At 44.9% G+C, this 21,345-nt stretch overlaps 2 protein-coding genes across 2 annotated transcripts in view; both read right to left on the bottom strand.

The window, feature by feature from the left end:
• Positions 1-21,345, bottom strand: part of LOC310864877 (lissencephaly-1 homolog A-like) — a 296,805-nt gene that overhangs the window by 109,295 nt on the left and 166,165 nt on the right. The window lies entirely within an intron of this gene.
• ccdc92ba (coiled-coil domain containing 92Ba) lies at positions 5,827-20,320 on the bottom strand. Its single transcript, XM_083774100.1, has 4 exons — positions 19,848-20,320; positions 18,039-18,279; positions 14,298-14,345; positions 5,827-6,650 (listed from the first exon to the last, which is right to left on the bottom strand). Exons 2-4 carry the CDS (start codon positions 18,247-18,249, stop codon positions 5,833-5,835), a joined length of 1,077 nt encoding a protein of 358 aa, XP_083630226.1. The 5' UTR covers positions 18,250-18,279; positions 19,848-20,320; the 3' UTR covers positions 5,827-5,832.

Genomic DNA, 21,345 nt, shown 5'->3' with positions numbered 1-21,345 from the left:
AAGCATAATGTTGTGTAAAATTAAATACTCTGCAGCCTAGCTGTGTTGTAGACCTGGTGACTAGACTATTGACATAATAGCGATTGATGTGATATTATTTTGTATAACTTAAGTTGCACAGCTGAAAAATGATACATAACTTTCAAACCAACCAGTTCGTACTAGCATAAGGTACTATTCCCAGCACTTAATCACAGTTAAATCAGAACTTAACAGAGGTTGGCTCATTTCAGTGTTACCAACTGTAATACTTGATGGTTACACTTAGTATATTTGGATATTGGCTCAATTGCAAACAGCCTTCCCACACAATTCTGAATGCATTCTCATAGTCTCATACTACTACACCTGCAAATACCAGGTCATACCCTGTGAGACACACGCACAACTCAATCATTCTTATCAAACTTGTTCAGAACTTAAAATGACACCTTTCATATAAATGCTATCACTCTTCACGTTGTCTGCTATAGGCTATTTCTTAGTGCAGGAACTTACTGTAAAGGTAGGGTAAGTGATATATTTTGGTCTGTTATTTTTTGTTAACAGGTTAAAGCACTATATTCTGATAGTATTCATTGCTATATAGTGTTTTTTTGTTTTGTTTTTCTCAGTAACAGGGTTCTCCCTGTCTCTCCATCTCTTATGTGTTCAGGGGGGGTTGCAATTTTTCATGCAATCTGGACAGAGTACCCATTTATCATCTTCAATTGTATGGTGTTACAGGGCTCTCGTCTCCCTGTGTCTCCAGCTAGTTAATAAACAGGTCAGGATGTACACATTGTATCCAATCAGAAGAGAGAACTCAGAGGAGGATACATAATGAAAGAAAAGGTGAAAAAGTTGTAAAAAAAAATGAACAGACAAAATTGGAACTAGAACACAAGGCCGGCAGTAGCTCAGGAAGTAGAACGGCCGCTTGGAACCGGAAGGTTCCCAGTTCAATCCCTGGCTCTCCCAGAGTTAGTGTCAATTGTCCTGGAGCAAGATGCTGAACCCCTAGTTGCTCCCAATGAGCAGGTTGATGCCTTGGATGGTTTCCTCCGCCATCGGTGTGTGTGAATGCAATGCACAATCATTGCACCTTGGATGAAGGCAATAATGTAAATGCACCATTTATAAGACTTGAAGGACAACTTTAGTTTTTTTCAACCAAGCTTCATGTTTTAGGTTGTTATTAGAGAAAGTAAAAGATGAGTGTTCATTTTTTTTCGGGATTTCTTTTTTCGAGCATGATATGTATACTTTTACAAAATGTTATAGCGATTTATTTTTTATTATTTACTATAGTCCGACTAGACCCCAAGTTTATTAGTACTATAGTAAATAATTTAAAAAAAAAATCGCCATTTTATTTTGTAAAAATATATATTTAGCCCCATGCTGGAATGCCCCCTGTCAAAAACAGCTAAAATCCCTAAAACGACAGAAAGCAGCAAATGAAAAAAGATTGATGAAAAAAAACTAAAGTTGTCCTTTAAGCTAATAAAGTATCTCTCTGGAGATCTTTCTCCTGATTGGATGAAATTGGTATCCCAACTGGAAAATGTAGTCTTTCGCAATAATCACAATATAGAGATAGAACTGTTCAAAAGAAACATTTACTCCCCCGTTAAATCTATATGGTTTTTGGTTGTATTTTGTTTCTCTACATACATGGTAAGGCTTTAATTACTTAAATTCAAGGGACAGTGCAGGATAAAAATGCATTCATGTTCCACACACCATTGCATATAAACCAGGGTATACTTGCCCCATGTAGCACTGTAGCACACAGATGAACAATAAATCAATGAGAGAAATTAGTCGAGTTTAAAAGTTCAGAAAAAGCCTCAGCAATTCTTTCTCATTCGATACCCCTTTGCCAAGATGCTGTTTGCTCCTGAAACCACTAGGGGGGCCACGATGTGCAAATCACATTTAGGTCTACATTTTACATTTGGGGCCTCTGAAAATACATGCGCACGCACGCACGCACGCACGCGCGCGCGCGCGCACACACACACAAACACACACACACACACACACACACACACACACACACACACACACACACGTCACACACACACACACAGCTCTACATAACTTCTCAGAAGTGGTCATTTAGATTTAGAATACAACTCTGCAGAGTAACTTATCCCTGTATTGTAGCTCATGGTAGTCGCATTCAGCACATGTACAATCCAAGAAAGAGCATTATTCAATTCAGTGTAGCTAACAAGGCCTCGGGGTCGAGGTCTACAAAGAGCTGTATATTTGACCGCTCTGCCCTTCATGTATGAGAAATGTAGACAGAAAGGATTGGAGTTCTCTGTCTGTGTGTAGAGCGGTTCTCAACCAGCGGGCCAGGGGCCCAACGGTGGGCTGTGAGGATATACTGCAAGTGGGCCTCCCAAATAACTGGGAAAACACTAAAGATTGTAATTATAATATAACATTAAAACGGCACTATGTAACTTTCTTTCATGAATAAAACATACTTTTGTCCAATCTGTATAGGTAGATTATTAATACAATATAATTTATATGTTGGGGTCCCTGCTCTTCGATTGAGACCTGTGTCTAGGTGTGATGTGACCTTTGGCACCATCCTGTTCCTGCATGGTTTCAGCCTTTCGGCTAAGTGGTCAGATGGGTGGACCATGGTCCAGAAAAGGGTGAGAACCCCTGGGGTAGTATAGAGCACACAAACCACACCTAAAGGGTGAGAACCCCTGGGGTAGTATAGAGCACACAAACCACACCTAAAGGGTGAGAACCCCTGGTGTAGCATAGAGCACACAAACCACACCTAAAGGGTGAGAACCCCTGGGGTAGTATAGAGCACACAAACCACACCTAAAGGGTGAGAACCCCTGGGGTAGTATAGAGCACACAAACCACACCTAAAGGGTGAGAACCCCTGGGGTAGTATAGAGCACACAAACCACACCTAAAGGGTGAGAACCCCTGGGGTAGTATAGAGCACCCAAACCACACCTAAAGGGTGAGAACCCCTGGGGTAGTATAGAGCACCCAAACCACACCTAAAGGGTGAGAACCCCTGGGGTAGTATAGAGCACACAAACCACACCTAAAGGGTGAGAACCCCTGGTGTAGTATAGAGCACACAAACCACACCTAAAGGGTGAGAACCCCTGGGGTAGTATAGAGCACACAAACCACACCTAAAGGGTGAGAACCCCTGGTGTAGTATAGAGCACACAAACCACACCTAAAGGGTGAGAACCCCTGGGGTAGTATAGAGCACACAAACCACACCTAAAGGGTGAGAACCCCTGGGGTAGTATAGAGCACACAAACCACACCTAAAGGGTGAGAACCCCTGGTGTAGTATAGAGCACACAAACCACACCTAAAGGGTGAGAACCCCTGGGGTAGTATAGAGCACACAAACCACACCTAAAGGGTGAGAACCCCTGGGGTAGTATAGAGCACACAAACCACACCTAAAAGCTAAAATGAAACACCTGGAACCAGCAAGTGACTTTATAGGCCTGGGACAATATCAAATATCACAATATTTTTGTCCAGGTACCTCCATATCACAATATAGTGCCATTTTTTTTTTTTACTTTTTCCCCATTTTTGTATTTCAAAAGTAAAATCATGTCCATGTGAATAAAACATAAAAGGGTTAGGGTTACATAATGTACATACATAATGTAGCCCAAATCATTCACAGCTTCATAAATAGCCATTAACTCAGAGGGTAACTCAGAGAGGTATAGCCTAGCCTACATACTTTAATAACAATACTCTGATCTTTTACGAGGCCACTGTATTGTTGGGTAAAGGTTTAGATTAAAGCTTCCTGTTACTGTTATTGCAACACAGAAAATAAAATCTGACAGTGCTTGTTCTTCTGTTGGTAGAACTTGGTACCAAAAAAGGCTTTACCATGCAACTCCCCCCAGCTGCCAGTGGAGGGAGCTGTAGTTTATTTTCATCTATCAGATCTGGAATTAGGATTATGACCCCCCCTCAAAAATGTTTCAAAACATCAAATTGTGAAAACTACCTAATCTGCGAGTTCTCAACACTACCTCGGTCGAGTTTGTAGGTTGCCTTTCCTCCCCCACTATTCTTGAAAATAGGGCTTGATTCATAAGTGATTAATAGTTCACAATGGATTTTGTAAACTTGGGTCCTGGGGGAGACTGCCGGGCTTTCCCTCCCCGATCCCACACACAATTGACGATACCCCCTTCTGTGACCAACATGGAGCTGCTTCGCCCCTAGTCATGCGTCACATTCCAGGAGAACAGCACTGCCCGCGGGGCGGTAGTCATGGCTCAGGGGTAGAGCTAGTGATCGGATGGGAACCGCAAGGTTCAAACCCGGGCTTCCCCTAGAGTTAGTGTCAAAGTGTCCTTGAGCAAGACACTGAACCCCTAATTGCTCCCGATGTGCAGGTTGGTGCCTTGCATGGTTTCCCCCTTGGCATCTGTGAATGTGTGTGTGAATGGGTGAATGTAATGCACAATCTCTGTAAAGCGCCTTTACCATTTTCCCCCTGGTAAGGAACTAATTGCTCAGAGCTGGGGGGGGGGGGGGGCATAATTTGCGATTCTGTCCGTTCGTTACAATGGTTACATAACTTGAATGGCACTGAGTCTGCTGTAATGCCCATCGCAACGTTCGACACGGCGTCTCACTCGCCTATTACACCTAACGACTTGCTCTGCAGTGCCTCTCACTTTGGGACCCCCTGAATTAACCTACACGTTTTACATTCAGCAGAACAGTTTGGGACCCCCTGAACTAACCTTCACACATTGAGCTGTGAGTCAGTGAGGGTTGATTTATGGTTGACCCTGAAAGACACAGTTGGTTGCTCTGCCTAAAATGGCTGCCCCAAATGTGAAAATAAATATCTTTGCCGAAAATAGCCAATTTCCTGCAAAGGTTGTCTCAGAATATGGATACTGGGGTTTAAGTGGATAATGTATAGAGCAAGTGGACACCAGTGTAAACAAATAATTTGCTTACATTTCACAATTTTTACAAGACTTACGTATGAGTCATGACCCCATATTGAGTTTTGCTACAAGCAATTATTTTTTAATATATGTATTTTTTGTTATTTTGTTATTTTTCCAAGTCCAAGAGTGCTATGAAAATAAAAATAAAAATAAAAACTTCTTGGCAATAACTGTATATGATTTAAAAAGCTAAAATCGGTCTTGGTATCAATGTAGTAAAGGTGCAGGACAATAACAGCATTAACAATGTGAGCAACTACTCAGGACAGTGTTCTGATCCAAGGTAAAGGAGCATTCAACCGTTTCCAACCTTATTGTTATATAATTGGTCCTAAATAACGTTCATCATAAGATGGCACCATCTCTGTCTAGTCACTCTGTGTTGCAGAGGACGAGCTGTGGACAGTTCAGAAACCATCATTGGTAGGCAGGATTGGACATTTCAAACAAGTTTTCAAACATTTTTGTTGTTAATAGAAGAACACTGGCTTCTATTTCAGCGTGCTAAAGGGCCAGTTTTACATGATACACCAGTTTTACATGATAAACTACTCACTGCGGACGGTGGTTGGAAAACTACAACATGACATCACTGAAGCCACAGTAATAAGAGTATGCGTGGACCTTAACTTTCCAGGATGAGAAAGGCTGCAGTTTCTATTAGCTTGGACGTCCCACCGATCATTTGAAGGCAGGTATCTGAAATGTCCATAGCCTGCTAAGCCTGCCAATGAGAGGTAGAGTGAGCAGACAGAAATGGTGCTGCTATTTTACAACGAGCATTAGTAAAGGACAAATTAAATGAAGATGCGGTTTAAAAAATGGGTGAAGTGCTCCATTAAAGCTGCTATTCTGCCTGGGCCTCAGCAGCAGGGGGTGCCGTGACGGCAGACAACAGCCTGGGTGCTCCGTCTTGGGGTGTCACCGGCCCTTCTCCACCCCCCTCCTCTCCATCCTCCCTCTCCACGGCCAGAGGGGGGCGTCTCTGAGCTGGAGAGTGCCTGGACCGGGCCCTGGGCCTCCTGCTCGGGTGCAGGAACAGAGCGGGGTCCGGCATGGCCGTGGGCTCTGCAGGACCCGTCACCCTCTCCATGGGAACGCACTCCCTGGAGCGCTCCACCCTCAGGTGCCCGGAGGCCGACCTTGCGCTCCTGCGCTTGGGCTTGACCACCACCGGCGAGGAGCACGGGGAGGCCGCTGGCGAGAGCCACTGTGGGGTTATGGAACAGGGCTGCTCGGCCCTGTACTGGGGCCCTCCCTGGTGGCTGTTGGATCTGTACTGGGGCCCTCCCTGGTGGCTGTTGGATCTGTACTGGGGCGCTCCCTGGTGGCTGTTGCTGGCCCTGGCTAAGAGTCCCTGCCTCTGCAGCATGCGCTGCTGGTGCAGCTTCTGCCTGGCGGCGTGCAGCTGGAAGGAGAGGTACGCGGCCGACTCCGTCTGCTTCTGCAGCTCAGAGTTGAGCGCCGTGGAGCGGTGGCTGCGACGCTTGAGCTCCTCCAGGAAGCGGCGCTCCTTCTCCTTGAGCGTGGCCCTGAGGGCGCCCACCAGCGAGCCCTTGTGGCTCAGCTCCTTGCGCATCTCTCCCAGGGCGCAGTGCTGCTCCGCCAGGCGGGTCTCCACGTCGCGGCAGCGGACCTCCAGGAGCTCCTCCTCCTCCTGCAACTCTGGGGAAACACGACATAGAAAAAACGTACGATTAAACATAATGTGTTATACCGAGGTTCTGACGTCACTCCCACTACCCCTGGGTCACGTTTTGTCTGTATTGAAACTCCCATAGGCAAATGGTATAGATGTCATATAAGAAAACTGTTCCAAAAAGAAATACTAAGTTCTACAAGTTGTGAGCCTGTATCGATCTGCTATTATTGTGAAGAGATTTGAGCAGGAAAAAAGACACACACACACACACACACACACACACACACACACACACACACACACACACACACACACACACACACACTGTGCAGACAGAGACATAAGCAGAGTAAACCGAACTCTTTGTTTCCCTGGGGATCAATAAAGCTCTTTCTATCTACACAGTATGTGATCCTGAAGTCAGTATGTATCATTCTGCTGTAAGCAATACTGTAGCCACGTCAGCAGCACTCAATGGCGCCAGCCAGCTCCAAGGCCATATGGCACACGGTCATAATATGATTGGGTCATACAGTCAAGGCTCACAGACCATTTAGAATAGATGATATGTCGGCAAAGGCCTTCCGTAAGCCTGACTGCTCGGAAAAATCCCCACTTTCTCCAACAATTCCCATTGGAAATGAGAGTATACCCTTACGAGTCCATTTACTATCAGATTTAACCACGAAAGATGTTGGCACAATTTAAAAAATAGCCATTATATAAGCTCACAAAGCGTCAAAATGTTTCGAGCTTTTGGTTTTAATTCATTCAAAGAACCATTTAAAACATTTGTCTGTTTTTGTGCACATGTTCTGAATTGATTGATTGATTGATTGATTGATTGATTGATTGATTGATTGATTGAATACTTTATTAACAGTTTGCAAAAAAGAGTACAGTTTAATACAAATACAATCCTAAAAGGATAGAACCCAAGAAAGCACTATGGCTTGTGTCCATTGGGGTCCTGAGTATTCAAATTAAAGAAACATTTAGTGGCAGACAAACATACAATAAATGTAAACAACATCATAAACGATTACTAATCAAATAGAAAAAATCAGACCCACCTGAAGTGAGTGGTACTGTACTGTACTGTACTGTACTGTACTGTACTGTACTGTACTGTACTGTACTGTACTGTACTGTACTGTACTGTACTGTACTGTACTGTACTGTACTGTACTGTACTGTACTCCTCCCTGGCCTGTGTGTGTGTGTGTGTGTGTGTGTGACGCTGCGCAACAGTGCCATCCAGCGGTGGTACTTCCGTGCTTAATGCTCATTCGTACGTACGTATGTACGTACGGACGTACATACGTACATACGTACGTACGTACGTACGTACGTACGTACGGACGTACGGACGTACGGACGGACGGACGGACGGACGGACGGACGGACGGACGGACGGACGGACGGACGGACGGACGGACGGACGGACGGACGGACGGACGGACGGACGGACGGACGGACGGACGGACGGACAGACAGACAGACAGACAGACAGACAGACAGACAGACAGACAGACAGACAGACAGACAGACAGACAGACAGACAGACAGACAGACAGACAGACAGACAGACAGACAGACAGACAGGTAATAGGAGTGGCTAGCACCACTCAATATGTACTGTACAGTAAACAGCATTGAAGCATGAAAGCATGCCGGTGTGAAAATGTCCACATCCACAAGGTGCAATACTGCAACGTATGCGAGCTAATGTTTTAGTTACGCCAGCATTGTTGTCGTTAGGCAGTCTTTGCTAAAAGATGCCTAAGTGTTTAAAGTAACCCTCTAGTCTCAGAGAACCAGACTTGTGTTACAACTGTACTCTGACACCTTGTGAGCTTGTAGATCAGCTATTCTTTTGGCAAACATTAATGTTCCCCCCAGAATAAGGATCAAACTACTTGTATTTGAGAAAGCTAAACAGGCAGGGTAGAGAGAAAGTGCTTTGGCCAGTAAGTGGGCGGTCAAAAAGTCAAATCCATTAGAGGTCATGTCCACAGGGAACGCCTTCTGTGCAACGATCAGGAGGATCAAATGACCAGCCCTCCTCTCCAAGAGCTGAACTGTGTCCAGCCTAAAGCGCCCAGGACGTTGCACCAATAGAACGCCGGGCATTGGCAACACTGAAGCTTAATGGTTAGTCCTGGGAAGAGGAGAGAGTCTTTACCATGCATGGAAGATGGTGGAAGAAGGAATGCACTGGAGCAAACTCTCACAACTAAAGCGTGAGTGCTGCCAACTGCCTCCATTACGTGTGGATATGCGAGGTGGGACAATGGGTATGTGAGGTGTGTGTGGGACAGTGGGTATGTGAGGTGTGTGTGGGACAGTGGGTACTGGGTATGTGAGGTGTGTGTGGGACAGTGGGTATGTGAGGTGTGTGTTGGACAGTGGGTACTGGGTATGTGAGGTGTGTGTGGTACAGTGGGTACTGGGTATGTGAGGTGTGTGTTGGACAGTGGGTACTGGGTATGTTAGGTGTGTGTGGGACAGTGGGTACTGGGTATGTGAGGTGTGTGTTGGACAGTGGGTACTGGGTATGTGAGGTGTGTGTGGGACAGTGGGTACTGGGTAGGTGTGTGTGGGACAGTGGGAGGTGGACGTTCCATTTGTTGGCATGACGTTGGACAGTTTGTCAGTGTGTTAACCCATTGAGACCTGAGGCCGATCCTACGAATTCCTTTGATGATTTTTCCAAAATGTTCACCATTGTATATCTGCACCATTCGTAATGTATTGATAGTGTGATATCAGACTGGATATCATCTGGGATTTGGGAATTGTAATATCATGATATGGCATGAGTGTTTTCAAAATCCTCAGTTGATTGTTATAAGCTTAAAAAACGAAAATTGACATTGTCCCAACACGATCACATCACAATATTGAGGTATTTGTATTTGTCAGGCCTGGATGCAATAATAGCACGCATTGCGAGATGCAATGCAGACTCAGAGGCGGCCACTATAGACGCAGCTGTATTGCACCAGTGCACTTCTCAAATGGGATCATTAACTCATATACTGTACGTCTACTGTACCATAGCAGTGCAGTCTCTCCCTCACTAATATTCTATTTCAGTATAAAGTCCCCCAGAGACGGAGAGGAAAATCCCTGAGTCAGTGCATGGGCACTGGGCTGACACAGCTACTTCTGGTGTCTTGACCCTGCCGCTAGCAAACAGGTCATTCAGGCCGAATGGAGATCAAGGTGGCGCACCACATTCGATGGTGTCGTAATGACGATAATGTTTTAGTGTCGGGAGGATTAAAGGTAATGCCCCTATGTATACATGTATGTAATCTGACACCACTGCCATATCAAGCACAAGTAGTCATTACGTCATACGCTGGCGCGGTGCATACGCCTCAAACATCGCCCTGGACGAAAACTATTACTTGCGTGCTCTGCTTGCGCAAGTAATAATAATTTAGGTAATAATACAGTAAAACGTCATTGTTTTAGCCAGTTTACAAGCTCACACAAACACATCACATTTTGAGAACCTGGACAATCAAGCATATGAATGACCAGGCTGTCCAGGCAGACAGCCAAAGACATAAGCTTGGGAAACGCTAATGTGCAGAGACCAGATGTGTGTGTGTGTTGATCAGGTGTAGAGTGGAATGTATTGTGCTTGTGTGTGGAGACAGGGTGGTGTTTTATTGAGGGGCTCCTCCTATATACAGGCTTAATGTTTGTTTTTAGTTAAATGTTTGTTTTAAAAACGCCATTGACAATAAAGAGAATTTAATATTAGTTTTGTCTCAATGTTTGTTTTACATCATCATGTTGTAAGATGATAAGAGTGCCCCTCATTTCACACGGGTGTGATTGTTTTGGTTATCACCAATCACACCATTCAGAGTACACCATGTACGCTGATGAAGTTGTTTTATATCTCCCAGGCAGCTCTTTCTTTCTAATGTGCCACCTCTCTTTCTCTTCCTCTCTCCATCCCTCCTCTGCCTTATCCATCCATCCATCCATCCATCCATCCATCCATCCATCCATCCATCCATCCATCCATCACAGGACAGCCCATGTGTGCTGCTGTTCTCAGCAGCAGTCATGGTGAGGTGAGGTCATATCGTAACTAGACCAGTGGTTCTCAACCTGTGGGTCGGGACGCCCAGTGTAATATAAGAAAGCCTACAACGCCTCGAATTGTGAGGCGGTGTGAGCTAGTATTCACAATACAGCAGCTATTTTCACAATATGTATCTGTGTAACCGGGTCAAACAAAACGGGGTGGGGGTCCCCAGTTCAAATATGATTATATTGTCCAGTTTCTGCCTAAAAACGTTGAGAACCACTGCTAGACCGCGCCAGCTCCGACGTTCATAGTATGCCTCTCTCTCTCTCTCTCTCTCTCTCTCTCCCTCCCTGTGAGTGTTTTCTCTCCAGTACTCTTACGTCTCTCTCTATGTCTGATCACCCCATTATGTCGTCTTGTCTCCTGTTACGCTGTTGTACCATTCTCCTCTCTCTACCACTCCCCCTTACACACACACAAGCTCTCTCTCTCTCTCTCTCTCTCTCTCTCTAACAGACGGTAACTTGATTCCCCCGCTGGGTCCCCTAGGCAAATGAGAGCAGGGAAAGAAAAATGGCATGGATCAATGTGCCAGGGTGGATGGGAAACGGGGGGGGAGGGGGGGGTGTTCGTAATCTGTGGTGAGGGACTGGAAGAAGAGGGGGATGATGGTCTGAGCTTTGTTTGTGGGTATAAAAAGGAGGTCTCAATGGCTGATGAACTCCATCTGCACCCCCAAACCCCCATCCCCCTCAACCAACACAACACAGTGGCTGCAGTGTCCCAAATGCTCTCCCTGCTCCTTGCATATGAGGAGTAGGGCTGGGCAATTGACCGAAAGATATATCGAGAGCGACATTTAGAACCAATAACCAACTCTATCTTCTAGGTCAGGGGTTTTCTAGTTGACTCCTAGGGGGTCCTCAGGTCCTCACAATCTTTGTCATAGGATTGTTTTTTTAACCACTTGAACCCGTCCCTAACCTCTGCTATTCTCTGCAAAAAGGTTTTGTGTAAAGGGAAAGAAATAACATTGCATACCAAGTACAGAGTGAACGGTCAAGTTCACTAAATATTGTCCCACTAAACATATCCCAGGTCATACTCTGTCTATATAATGGTTGAGGCCTACGGAAGCTTTTACATATAACATTGGTCGGGTTTCTATAGTAACGCCCCACCGTTCCAACTATGGGATTGCAAATATAATCATAGTGCAAACCAGTTGAAAGCAGGATTTTCAAACGTCTGACTCCAGGATCGCTGTCCATTTCGGATTTAATTTGTGCCTTTGTACCGCGACGCTGCCGACATGTAAAAGCTTCTGACCAAAGGTAAACAGTGTGTGCTTGTTCCAATTTGTAGCGAGTGTGTGTAGAGAGTGTGTGTAGCGAGTGTGTGTAGCGAGTGTATGTAGCGAGTGTGTGTAGCGAGTGTGTGTAGCGAGTGTGTGTAGCGAGTGTGTGTAGCGAGTGTATGTAGCGAGTGTATGTAGTGAGTGTGTGTAGCGAGTGTGTGTAGCGAGTGTGTGTAGCGAGTGTGTCTAGCGAGTGTATGTAGCGAGTGTGTGTGTAGCGAGTGTGTGTAGCGAGTGTGTGTAGCGAGTGTGTGTAGCGAGTGTATGTAGCGAGTGTGTGTAGCGAGTGTGTGTAGCGAGTGTGTGTAGCGAGTGTGTGTAGCGAGTGTATGTAGCGAGTGTGTGTAGTGAGTGTGTGTAGCGAGTGTATGTAGCGAGTGTGTGTAGCGAGTGTATATAGCGAGTGTATACTATGTAGCGAGTGTATGTAGCGAGTGTGTGTAGCGAGTGTGTGTAGCGAGTGTGTGTAGCGAGTGTATGTAGCGAGTGTATGTAGTGAGTGTGTGTAGCGAGTGTATGTAGCGAGTGTGTGTAGCGAGTGTGTGTAGCGAGTGTGTGTAGCGAGTGTATATAGCGAGTGTATACTATGTAGCGAGTGTATGTAGCGAGTGTGTGTAGCGAGTGTGTGTAGCGAGTGTGTGTAGCGAGTGTATATAGCGAGTGTATACTATGTAGCGAGTGTGTGTAGCGAGTGTGTGTAGCGAGTGTGTGTAGCGAGTGTATATAGCGAGTGTATACTATGTAGCGAGTGTGTGTAGCGAGTGTGTGTAGCGAGTGTGTGTAGCGAGTGTATATAGCGAGTGTATACTATGTAGCGAGTGTGTGTAGCGAGTGTGTGTAGCGAGTGTGTGTAGCGAGTGTATATAGCGAGTGTATACTATGTAGCGAGTGTATGTAGCGAGTGTGTGGGAGGGGGGCGGGGCGGGCGGGGGGGGCTTTTAAAGTGAATCTGTATGCTGGCACTGGGAACTGGGGTTTATGCTAACAGCTAGTGGTAGAGATAGAGTTAACATATGAATCCAACAACATTACAAAACATGAATTTACACAACACTGATGATATAATATAGTGCTGTCAAACAAGTCTATGAAGCTATCTATGGAGTCTATGAAAAAGTCTGCAACACAATTGTATACAGTATGTAGTGGGGGGTCCCTGCTTCATCTCTGTCTCAGCTAAAGGGCTCTGTGGCCTGAAAAACGTTGAAGACCCATCTAGGTTATGTGAGAAGCAGGCTTTTTCCCTTAATGATCAACTCAAAATATTCTAATACCAAATACCACCGCATGGTTGTATGCCGAATACATCCATCCGCTCCACCTCAGCGCAAGCACATTGAACGGGGATAGACTCCCTGCATGCTCTGGCTGATACCCACAATAAAGGCCCACGCATACTACAGTTTTTGGTGATAAGCTACTCACCTTTAAGGTTGTTAGTAAAAACAGAGAGATGTGTTGGAGTGAGCGGTGAGTCGATTATAACCGCGGTGTGACATCATGTTGTACAGTAGTTTTACCAACCACCGCAGTGAGTAGGTTATCACTTAAAAACTGGAGTGTGCGTCCCGCTTTAGCCTCTCCGACATACTACTACTATGATAAAAGAAAGGTAAATGCCCCCTTTCCATGCCTTAACCAAAGGCAGAATTCAGGAGAATTGCCTTTTCCAAACTCTCCTCCTGAAGGTCAATGCAGCATTTTATGTTGAAAGAATTGCTCTCTGCTCTGTGTATAAAATACATGCCGTATCTCCGGGAAAGGCTGTATTATTCTTACTTATAATAACTTATACTGAAAATGGACGATCTGCGTGACGCGTTCTTGTGGATCTTCTATTTTCGCTATGCTTGACTAAAGTGGCCCTTTTTAACCCATTCTGACCGGGCACCCATTTTGGTGTTAGCATCATGTTATGCTTTAGCTATTTAAAAATAGCAGATCTACAAGCTCATATCGCGCCACCGAGTGGCGCGATACGAGCTTGTAGGTCTGCTATTTTTTTTAAATCGAAGAGCGACTGACATTTTTAGAATCTGATCTCAGGTCAGAATGGGTTCATCAGGACCAGTGTGTGTCCGGCGGAAACCTCGTATGAATCTGATCTCAGGTCAGAATGGGTTAAAAACCATTTCAGGCCATGCTGCTCATCTCACATTCACCCTGATAAGAAGTGAGAGGTACAGTATGCATGCAGTCAGCAGCAGCATGCACTATGTACAGCAGCACAGTAATAGACAGAAACATCTTGTGACGTACCGATTTGGCTCCTGCCTGGAGGCTTCACCTCGTACTCCGTAGTCAGCTCTGAGAAACACAGGAGGAAGAGACACTTTAGGTTTATGTGAGTGACAGTGAGACAGACAGACAGACAGACAGACAGACAGACAGACAGACAGACAGACAGACAGACAGACAGACAGACAGACAGACAGACAGACAGACAGACAGAGACCTGCATGGGACAATGATAAGTCAAAACGCCAAAAAGACAGACAGACAGACAGACAGACAGACAGACAGACAGACAGACAGACAGACAGACAGACAAGCTGACTGCCAGTAAAGTATTGATTGACATGTGCATCCACAGCTGCAGAGATGGATACAGTACGAACACAAAACCCTGAAACAGCTTTCTTTTTCTTTTAAACACAGAAATAATTCCTAGCTTGTTCTTATGCCGGGCTCACTCCCTTTGTAGCAGCATTTACAAAACTGCTACTTTCAGCGTAAAAATAATAATCAGTTTTCAGTGTTAAAACTGAGACACATCTTCCGATTTGAACCCATTTCAAACCACCTAGAAAATGTGGCTCAAAATCTGATTAGCCAGTCTGCCAGTCTGTATTTCATCTCTGTCGGGCAGAAACTATTCTATTTTCCGTACGTATACGTATTATCCTGCTCATTACTGTATAACGTATTATATAACATGCATTTTAAGAACCCACAAATCTTTTGCGTGCGTGCATTGCGCGCGCACACTGTGCAGCCCCCCACACACAATCATTCTACAGTTGTGGCCGCTGGCCTAATCTACTTGAGTACTGCAGCAGAGTTCACCTGTTCAGGACCCTGGACAGCTCCACCAGTGACCATTTCAAAGCAGTACTTTGCTAGTTAGTGAAATGGAGTATTTTCTAGTTTCTAAGTCCCTGTGAGTTGTGTGTGGGAATTGCTTCTTCTGCTTTGCCCAGCACATGGCTTCCCATTCCCAGAGTACAGTACAGTACAGGTTGACTACCCAGTACCCACTCTGGCTGGGCTGGTTTACAATGGAATGTTTCCATTGGCCTTTGGCTACATTAACCCATTAAGGCTGATTCTACAAATGCCTCCTGAATAGTAGTTCTCAAATGTCGGGATATAAATCAGGAGAGAGAATTCATTATTATTAGTATAAAAGATAAACAGCTGCAATTGGAAGTGATGAGTCTGATGACACAAAGAAACAAGCAGACAATATAACATTGAAGTTAAATAAATGGGTACTCTCTCCTCATTGGCTGAAATTTGGCCACCCACATAAACATGTATTTTCTGTTTATTAAAGAGCTGCAAAGACAGGGAGACTGAACAAACACTAGTCTATATTAACGATTACCATCAGAATACTTGAACCTTTTAACAAATAATGAATTGCATTTTTATAATGAATTGCATTTTTATAGCACTTTTGCAAGTGCTTTACAATGGTTCATTAATTCATACATTGGGAGGTGAAGTGGCGAACAGTCGACGCCAGCGTCCTCACTTCCCACATTCACACACCAATGGTGGCAAGCTTACACCGACCGACTCATTGGAGGCAGTGTGGGGTTCAGTGTCTTGCCCAAGGACACTTCGACATGTGGACAGGAGGAGCCGGGATTCGAACCACCGACCCAGGGATCATTGGACGACCTGCTATACCTCCTGAGCCACAGCCGCCCTAACAAAAAACCTTTTGTTTTAACCAAAATATTTCCCTTGACACTTTACCCTACAGGGCCTACACATACAGGCTTTTTGACCAGATGTAATTGTGGAGGACAGTGGACAGTGTCAACTGACACCAGATCTGAGTCGTTCGACCGTCCGTCCGTCCGTCCGTCCGTCCGCCCGCCCGCCTGCCCACTCGCCCGTCCGCCCGCCTGTCCATATAGAACAGTGGAATTTGTATAGGTTACCAATACATTACTTTGTGTAAATGGATTATGTATGATTTATTGATTGACTGATGCTATATTTGTGCTGTGCACTGGCTTGCATTTCGTTGCTGTCGGGCAGAAACCTTGTATCTCCATATTTCAGTTGTTTATTCTTCTCACATTTCAAACGCCCTACTTCACCTTACAAGAGTGTCGGACAAAAGTAGCAAAGATAGCACATCTACAAGCTCACAGCGTGTGTGATACAGTAAGTCTGTAAAGTGGATAGGTCTGTGGGTTTTATGAATATTAAACCAATGAAAATAGTATTAACAAAATCATGTGAGTATATAATAACTACTGAAACTGGAGCCTATATCTTTGGCCGATTGGGTGCTCAGCTGATAAGGTTAACCCATTTTGGGCGCGAACCCCTTTTGGTGTTAGCATTATGTTATGCTTTAGCTATTGAAAAATAGCAGATCTACAAGCTCAGAACTTGTAGGTCTGCTCTTTTTTTTTTAATCGTGAAAATATTTATTGCAGAAAACTGGAGGATTTAGAATATTTTTTCAGGCCTAAATGGGTTAACTCAATAAGATGGAATCCACAGAGGTGGAAAGAAGTACCAAAGAAAGTTACCATATTATATATTTCAGACACGTTTGGACATTATGCCTTCATCATAGAAACATACACATTCACGTTTTTTCCCATTTCCTGAGAAGTAACTGTTTAACCCATTCTGAACGGGCACCCATTTTGGTGTCGGCATCATGTTATGCTTTAGCTATTTAAAAATAGCAGATCTACAAGCTCATATCGCGCCACCGAGTGGCGCGATACGAACTTGTAGGTCTGCTATTTTTAGAAAAATCGAAGAACGACTGACATTTTCAGAATCTGATCTCAGGTCAGAATGGGTTCATCAGACCAGTGTGTGTCCGGCGGAAACCTCGTATGAATCTGATCTCAGGTCAGAATGGGTTAATTTGTACATACAAGGTTTCCACCCGACAGCGACGATATTCATGCAGGACTCGTAATAAAGCAGAAAGCCTGGATGTCCATTATGACCCATAAGCAGGAAATGATGTAATCTTCAGGAACTATAGGATGACATCAGCGCATGTAGTCATTCATTGGGTGTGATGGATGGTCCAACAGACATGCAGCAGAGTAGCAGACACTGACAGCTTTCTAATGGCCCTGCAGTCTCGTCTATTAAAACTGTAGCTGCTGCTAACTCAAGTGTATAGCCTATGTCAGGGGTTCTCAATGTGGGAGCAAGGGTTCCTTGGGGGGAGGGGGTTCCAAGGGGTCCCCAGCTAAATGACTGATACAGTTAGGAGTAACTCTGCGGAATATGTCAATCGAACCAAATGGACCCCTTACAGGTACACTCTCAGAGTAACATTAAACACGGAGGATCTTACAATGTAGATTGGCGTCCCGGACATCAAAATCTTATCACATCACATGGGGCGCACGGCCGCACGCGCGCACACACACACATACACACACCCATAGTAAAGTGGTGGTTCCCAAACGTGGTTTGCACGGGACCCAAACTAGTGAAGATAACAGATCTACAAGCTCACAAACGCGTATAGCCTCAATCCGCATTGTGAGCTATTTTCACTACATCTTCAAAAATAAATTCCATAACTTATTTTCAAATCTTTGGAATTTCTTTGATTTCTTCGTTAAATAACATCATTAAAATCATTTTTAATTAGCGTTTTGAATTCATGTTTTTTTTTTTAAGTTTCCGCAACCCACAAATGTGTCCCACCGACCCACTGTTTAGGAAACTGTTCCATCCAGCGCTGCAAGTAAGTACAGTAGTAGTCAGTGAGTGTCTTACCGGAGCATCGTTTCTGCAGGGACAGGATCTCCATGTGCAGGCCGTGCAGTAAGGTGAGGTGTTCTTGCCTGAGGAACACCATGCTCCTGTCCACCGCCTGGATCTGCCTGGTCAGGGTGCTGTCCGCCGTCTCCACGCCCCCGACCTCCCCACTCCTGATGTACACCATAGGCAACACACACCCATGAAGAGGAGAGACATCCGTGTCCATGATGGCTGCTCCTTGCCTCCTTCCTCGCACCTGCGCCCAGGACAACAACAACAAAAAGAGAGACATGCCATCTCCGGTTTACTTCCCGTATCTGTGTGAAGTATAGGGGGTGCATCTCTCACTGAGAGGAGGTAGGATGTATAGGAAAGTGCTTGCTACCAGGAAGACTTTCCAATGAAGCTGAACTGCATACTGTGTGATGAATGATGATCCTGTCCCTCTCTAGCTGACAATATAAAAAACGCCCCTACAAGGGAGGGGGCCTATCACCTGTGTTGTCAACGGAAATGGGCGTTGCAACTTGCACGACATGACACTTATAGGCTGCCTTATTAGGAGACTGGAAGCCGGTTTTGAGTCTATCGTTATTTCCAATTGGATAGTGAACGTGAACACAGCTTCCGCCCCATAGTCACTAACTAAATATTAGATGCGATCGCCATGCACAAAGCCACACAATATTTCCAAGATTCTCGTACTAAAATGGCTTTTTTCAGAGAGATAAATCTACTTTAGTATGGATCTTTCTCTGTCCCAGCAACACACTCGTGGACTAGCGCCAGTAAACATAGGACTACTGCGAGAGATTTGCCAGACGGCGGCACCCACTTAGGAGACCATTTGGATTTGTGTACCATTTCGCCTCTAGTGGCTCCATTTAGGATGGTGTATCTTCATAAATTAACCCTACACACACTGGAGACAACACACACACACGAGGAGAGATATCTGTCCCTTTACAGACTCATTATGGTCACATCACAGGTTTACTGGTTTACATCTAAATCAGTGTGGTGAAATGACCTGATACTTTTGTGACATCACCCATAGTTACCGTATATGCATTTGTCATGTTACAGTGCATGCAGTAATTTCAGTATTTGCTAATGTACTGTATATAAGTACAATTTGTATACTTCTGCAACCCTACATCCCAGCTGGGGTATAGTAGCCATGGCGTATACGTTTTAGCTACGTTTTAGAAAAAAGTTTGGCAAATGTTGAACGATTTTGATAGAAATTGTGAAATGGTGACATTGTAATTAATAAGTAAAGTAGCCTATAAATAGGGCCTATAATTCAGAGTACAGAGTATACTACTTTCCTCCGCGACTGGACTGGACAGATCAGGGTTAATAGCCATAATTATGCTTTTGTGTCAGCCTTGGAAGACTATTATACTGTAGGTAGGCTATTTCATTTTGTATACAAAAGAAAGACAGACTCGTCCAAATACATAAATGATAGGCTTGTCTTGATCCAAAGCTACTTTTGTGTATTTGCCTGGATGAGAGAAGAATTAAAAGTCATTATTCATGCAAAACAAGTGATAACCCTTTCTTAACATTAAATGAAGAGAACCATATCAACTGGATCAACTGTGCACAAGCTAGGCTTAGGCGGCTACATCTTTCTATTGAGGTCATGTGGCATCGAGACGGATTAAAATGACATGCAGACATGCAGCAACGCATTAGATAGCATCTCCAATTATTCAAACCGCTCCATTAGCCTAGAGAGAGATTTGCTGCAATGATGAGCTGATGAGGACGAATATTAAATGGTTAATATTCGACGTGCAACGACGGTGCGCTTACCTTTTCCAGGAAATTATGTTTATGTACCAAATCTCATGAAATATGATCCGATGATGAAGCTCTATAAATAAATAAGTCGCTCGACCACCGGAGCATCCTGCGGTTGTTTCCTGGGTTGGACTTGGTACCATAAATCATGAAGGCTGCGGGACGTCCACCATCAAAGACATTTCAATAGAGTCGAGACAAATAGCTGCAGCATATATGTGCCGACGACGTCTTTCATGGTGATAGAAAAATAAATGATCAAGAAAGTAATCAATGCTAGCCTTATAGGCCTCCTCCCGGCAAGAAGCAGAGATACGGTAAAAGCTGCCTCTTCGGCGCTGCTGCACCACAGACTGTCCTGTTGTAAAATAATGGTCCCTTTGCTGCAACATCTGCGTCAGATCAAGATCAGAGTGGATTTCTGTTTAGATGTTTACAGAGGAGGAGAGGAGGTCAGTGGAGGAGAGGAGATGATGATGATGATGATGATGCGCAGTCCGTTATGGAGCACGTCTCTGGACCTGCGCCCGCGGAGCAGGCAGACAGACAGGCAGACCGGCAGTCAGTCAGTCAGACAGACAGACAGACAGGCAGGCAGGCAGGCAGGCAGGCAGGCAGGCAGGCAGGCAGGCAGGCTGTAGAATGATGAAAACAAGCCATCGTGACCGGAACAATTGCATCGTACGACAGACCTGAGACCTCACAGACAGTGCATGCTGATTGGAAGATTGCTTTGGCAATGTCACGTGTTCTCTCATGCCAATAAAGCTCCTTTAACTTGAAATTGAATTGGAAGACCCCCCCCCCTTTGGAGACTTTGGCGAGAGGATGCAGGATCTTATCAGAGCCATAGGTTCAGTGCCCCTGCGAAAGTAGGCAGGCGGCAGGCCTATCAATAAACATTAATGTTAGTTATTCATATTATTTATAACGTTCTACACAAAACACCCCCCCCCCCCCAACGGCAGCAAAGTGCATTAGGCTATGGACCATGCATGCAGAGCTAAGCCTATAGGGTCCCCATAATTATTTTTGTGGGCCCCCAGGTGATTAGCTTATTAGTGTTTTCATGGTGTTTTCTCACTAAACCCCTAGGGTGGTGGGACGGGGGGACGGGGGCGCCGCTCTATATCCCCCCCTGGCGTTCGGTCCGTGTTGCGCCTCTGCAGTTGGTTGTGGGCACAGTCAGGAGCAACTTGTCAGCCGACCTCAGGGTCCTGGTATGTATGGGCCAATACATTGATATGTAATGATGTGACAAACATTGAGGATATATACGTACATTTACATGTGCATGTGTGCATGGTGCTGCATAGCCTGCATGGGCTACTCTAGACTCAAATGAACGAGAGAGGGAGACAATGCTATATTCTTTAGTTTTTATTTTCACATTAAACAAATATCTGTTATTGTAAAACGAAAACATATAAATTGGAACTCTTAGTAATTACAGAACCGGAATTACAATTACAAAGTATGTACACTTTATAGACACAGTTTGGTGAATAAT

Source organism: Protomyctophum parallelum, assembly GCF_964188405.1.
Source record: "Protomyctophum parallelum genome assembly, chromosome: 9".
NCBI classification, from domain to species: Eukaryota; Metazoa; Chordata; class Actinopteri; order Myctophiformes; family Myctophidae; genus Protomyctophum; species Protomyctophum parallelum.
Note: the sequence above shows the minus strand (reverse complement) of the source record. Positions and strands in the feature narration are given on the sequence as shown.

Bases quoted from the DNA above. Each gene is read 5' to 3' on its own strand.
- ccdc92ba (XM_083774100.1), bottom strand. From the start codon at position 18,249: ATGGACACGGATGTCTCTCCTCTTCATGGGTGTGTGTTGCCTATGGTG. The intron at 14,346-18,038 runs GTAAGACACTCA...TGTGTTTCTCAG, and splicing joins CCTGCAGAAACGATGCTCCG to AGCTGACTACGGAGTACGAG. The intron at 6,651-14,297 runs GTACGTCACAAG...GTGTTTCCCCAG, and splicing joins TCCAGGCAGGAGCCAAATCG to AGTTGCAGGAGGAGGAGGAG.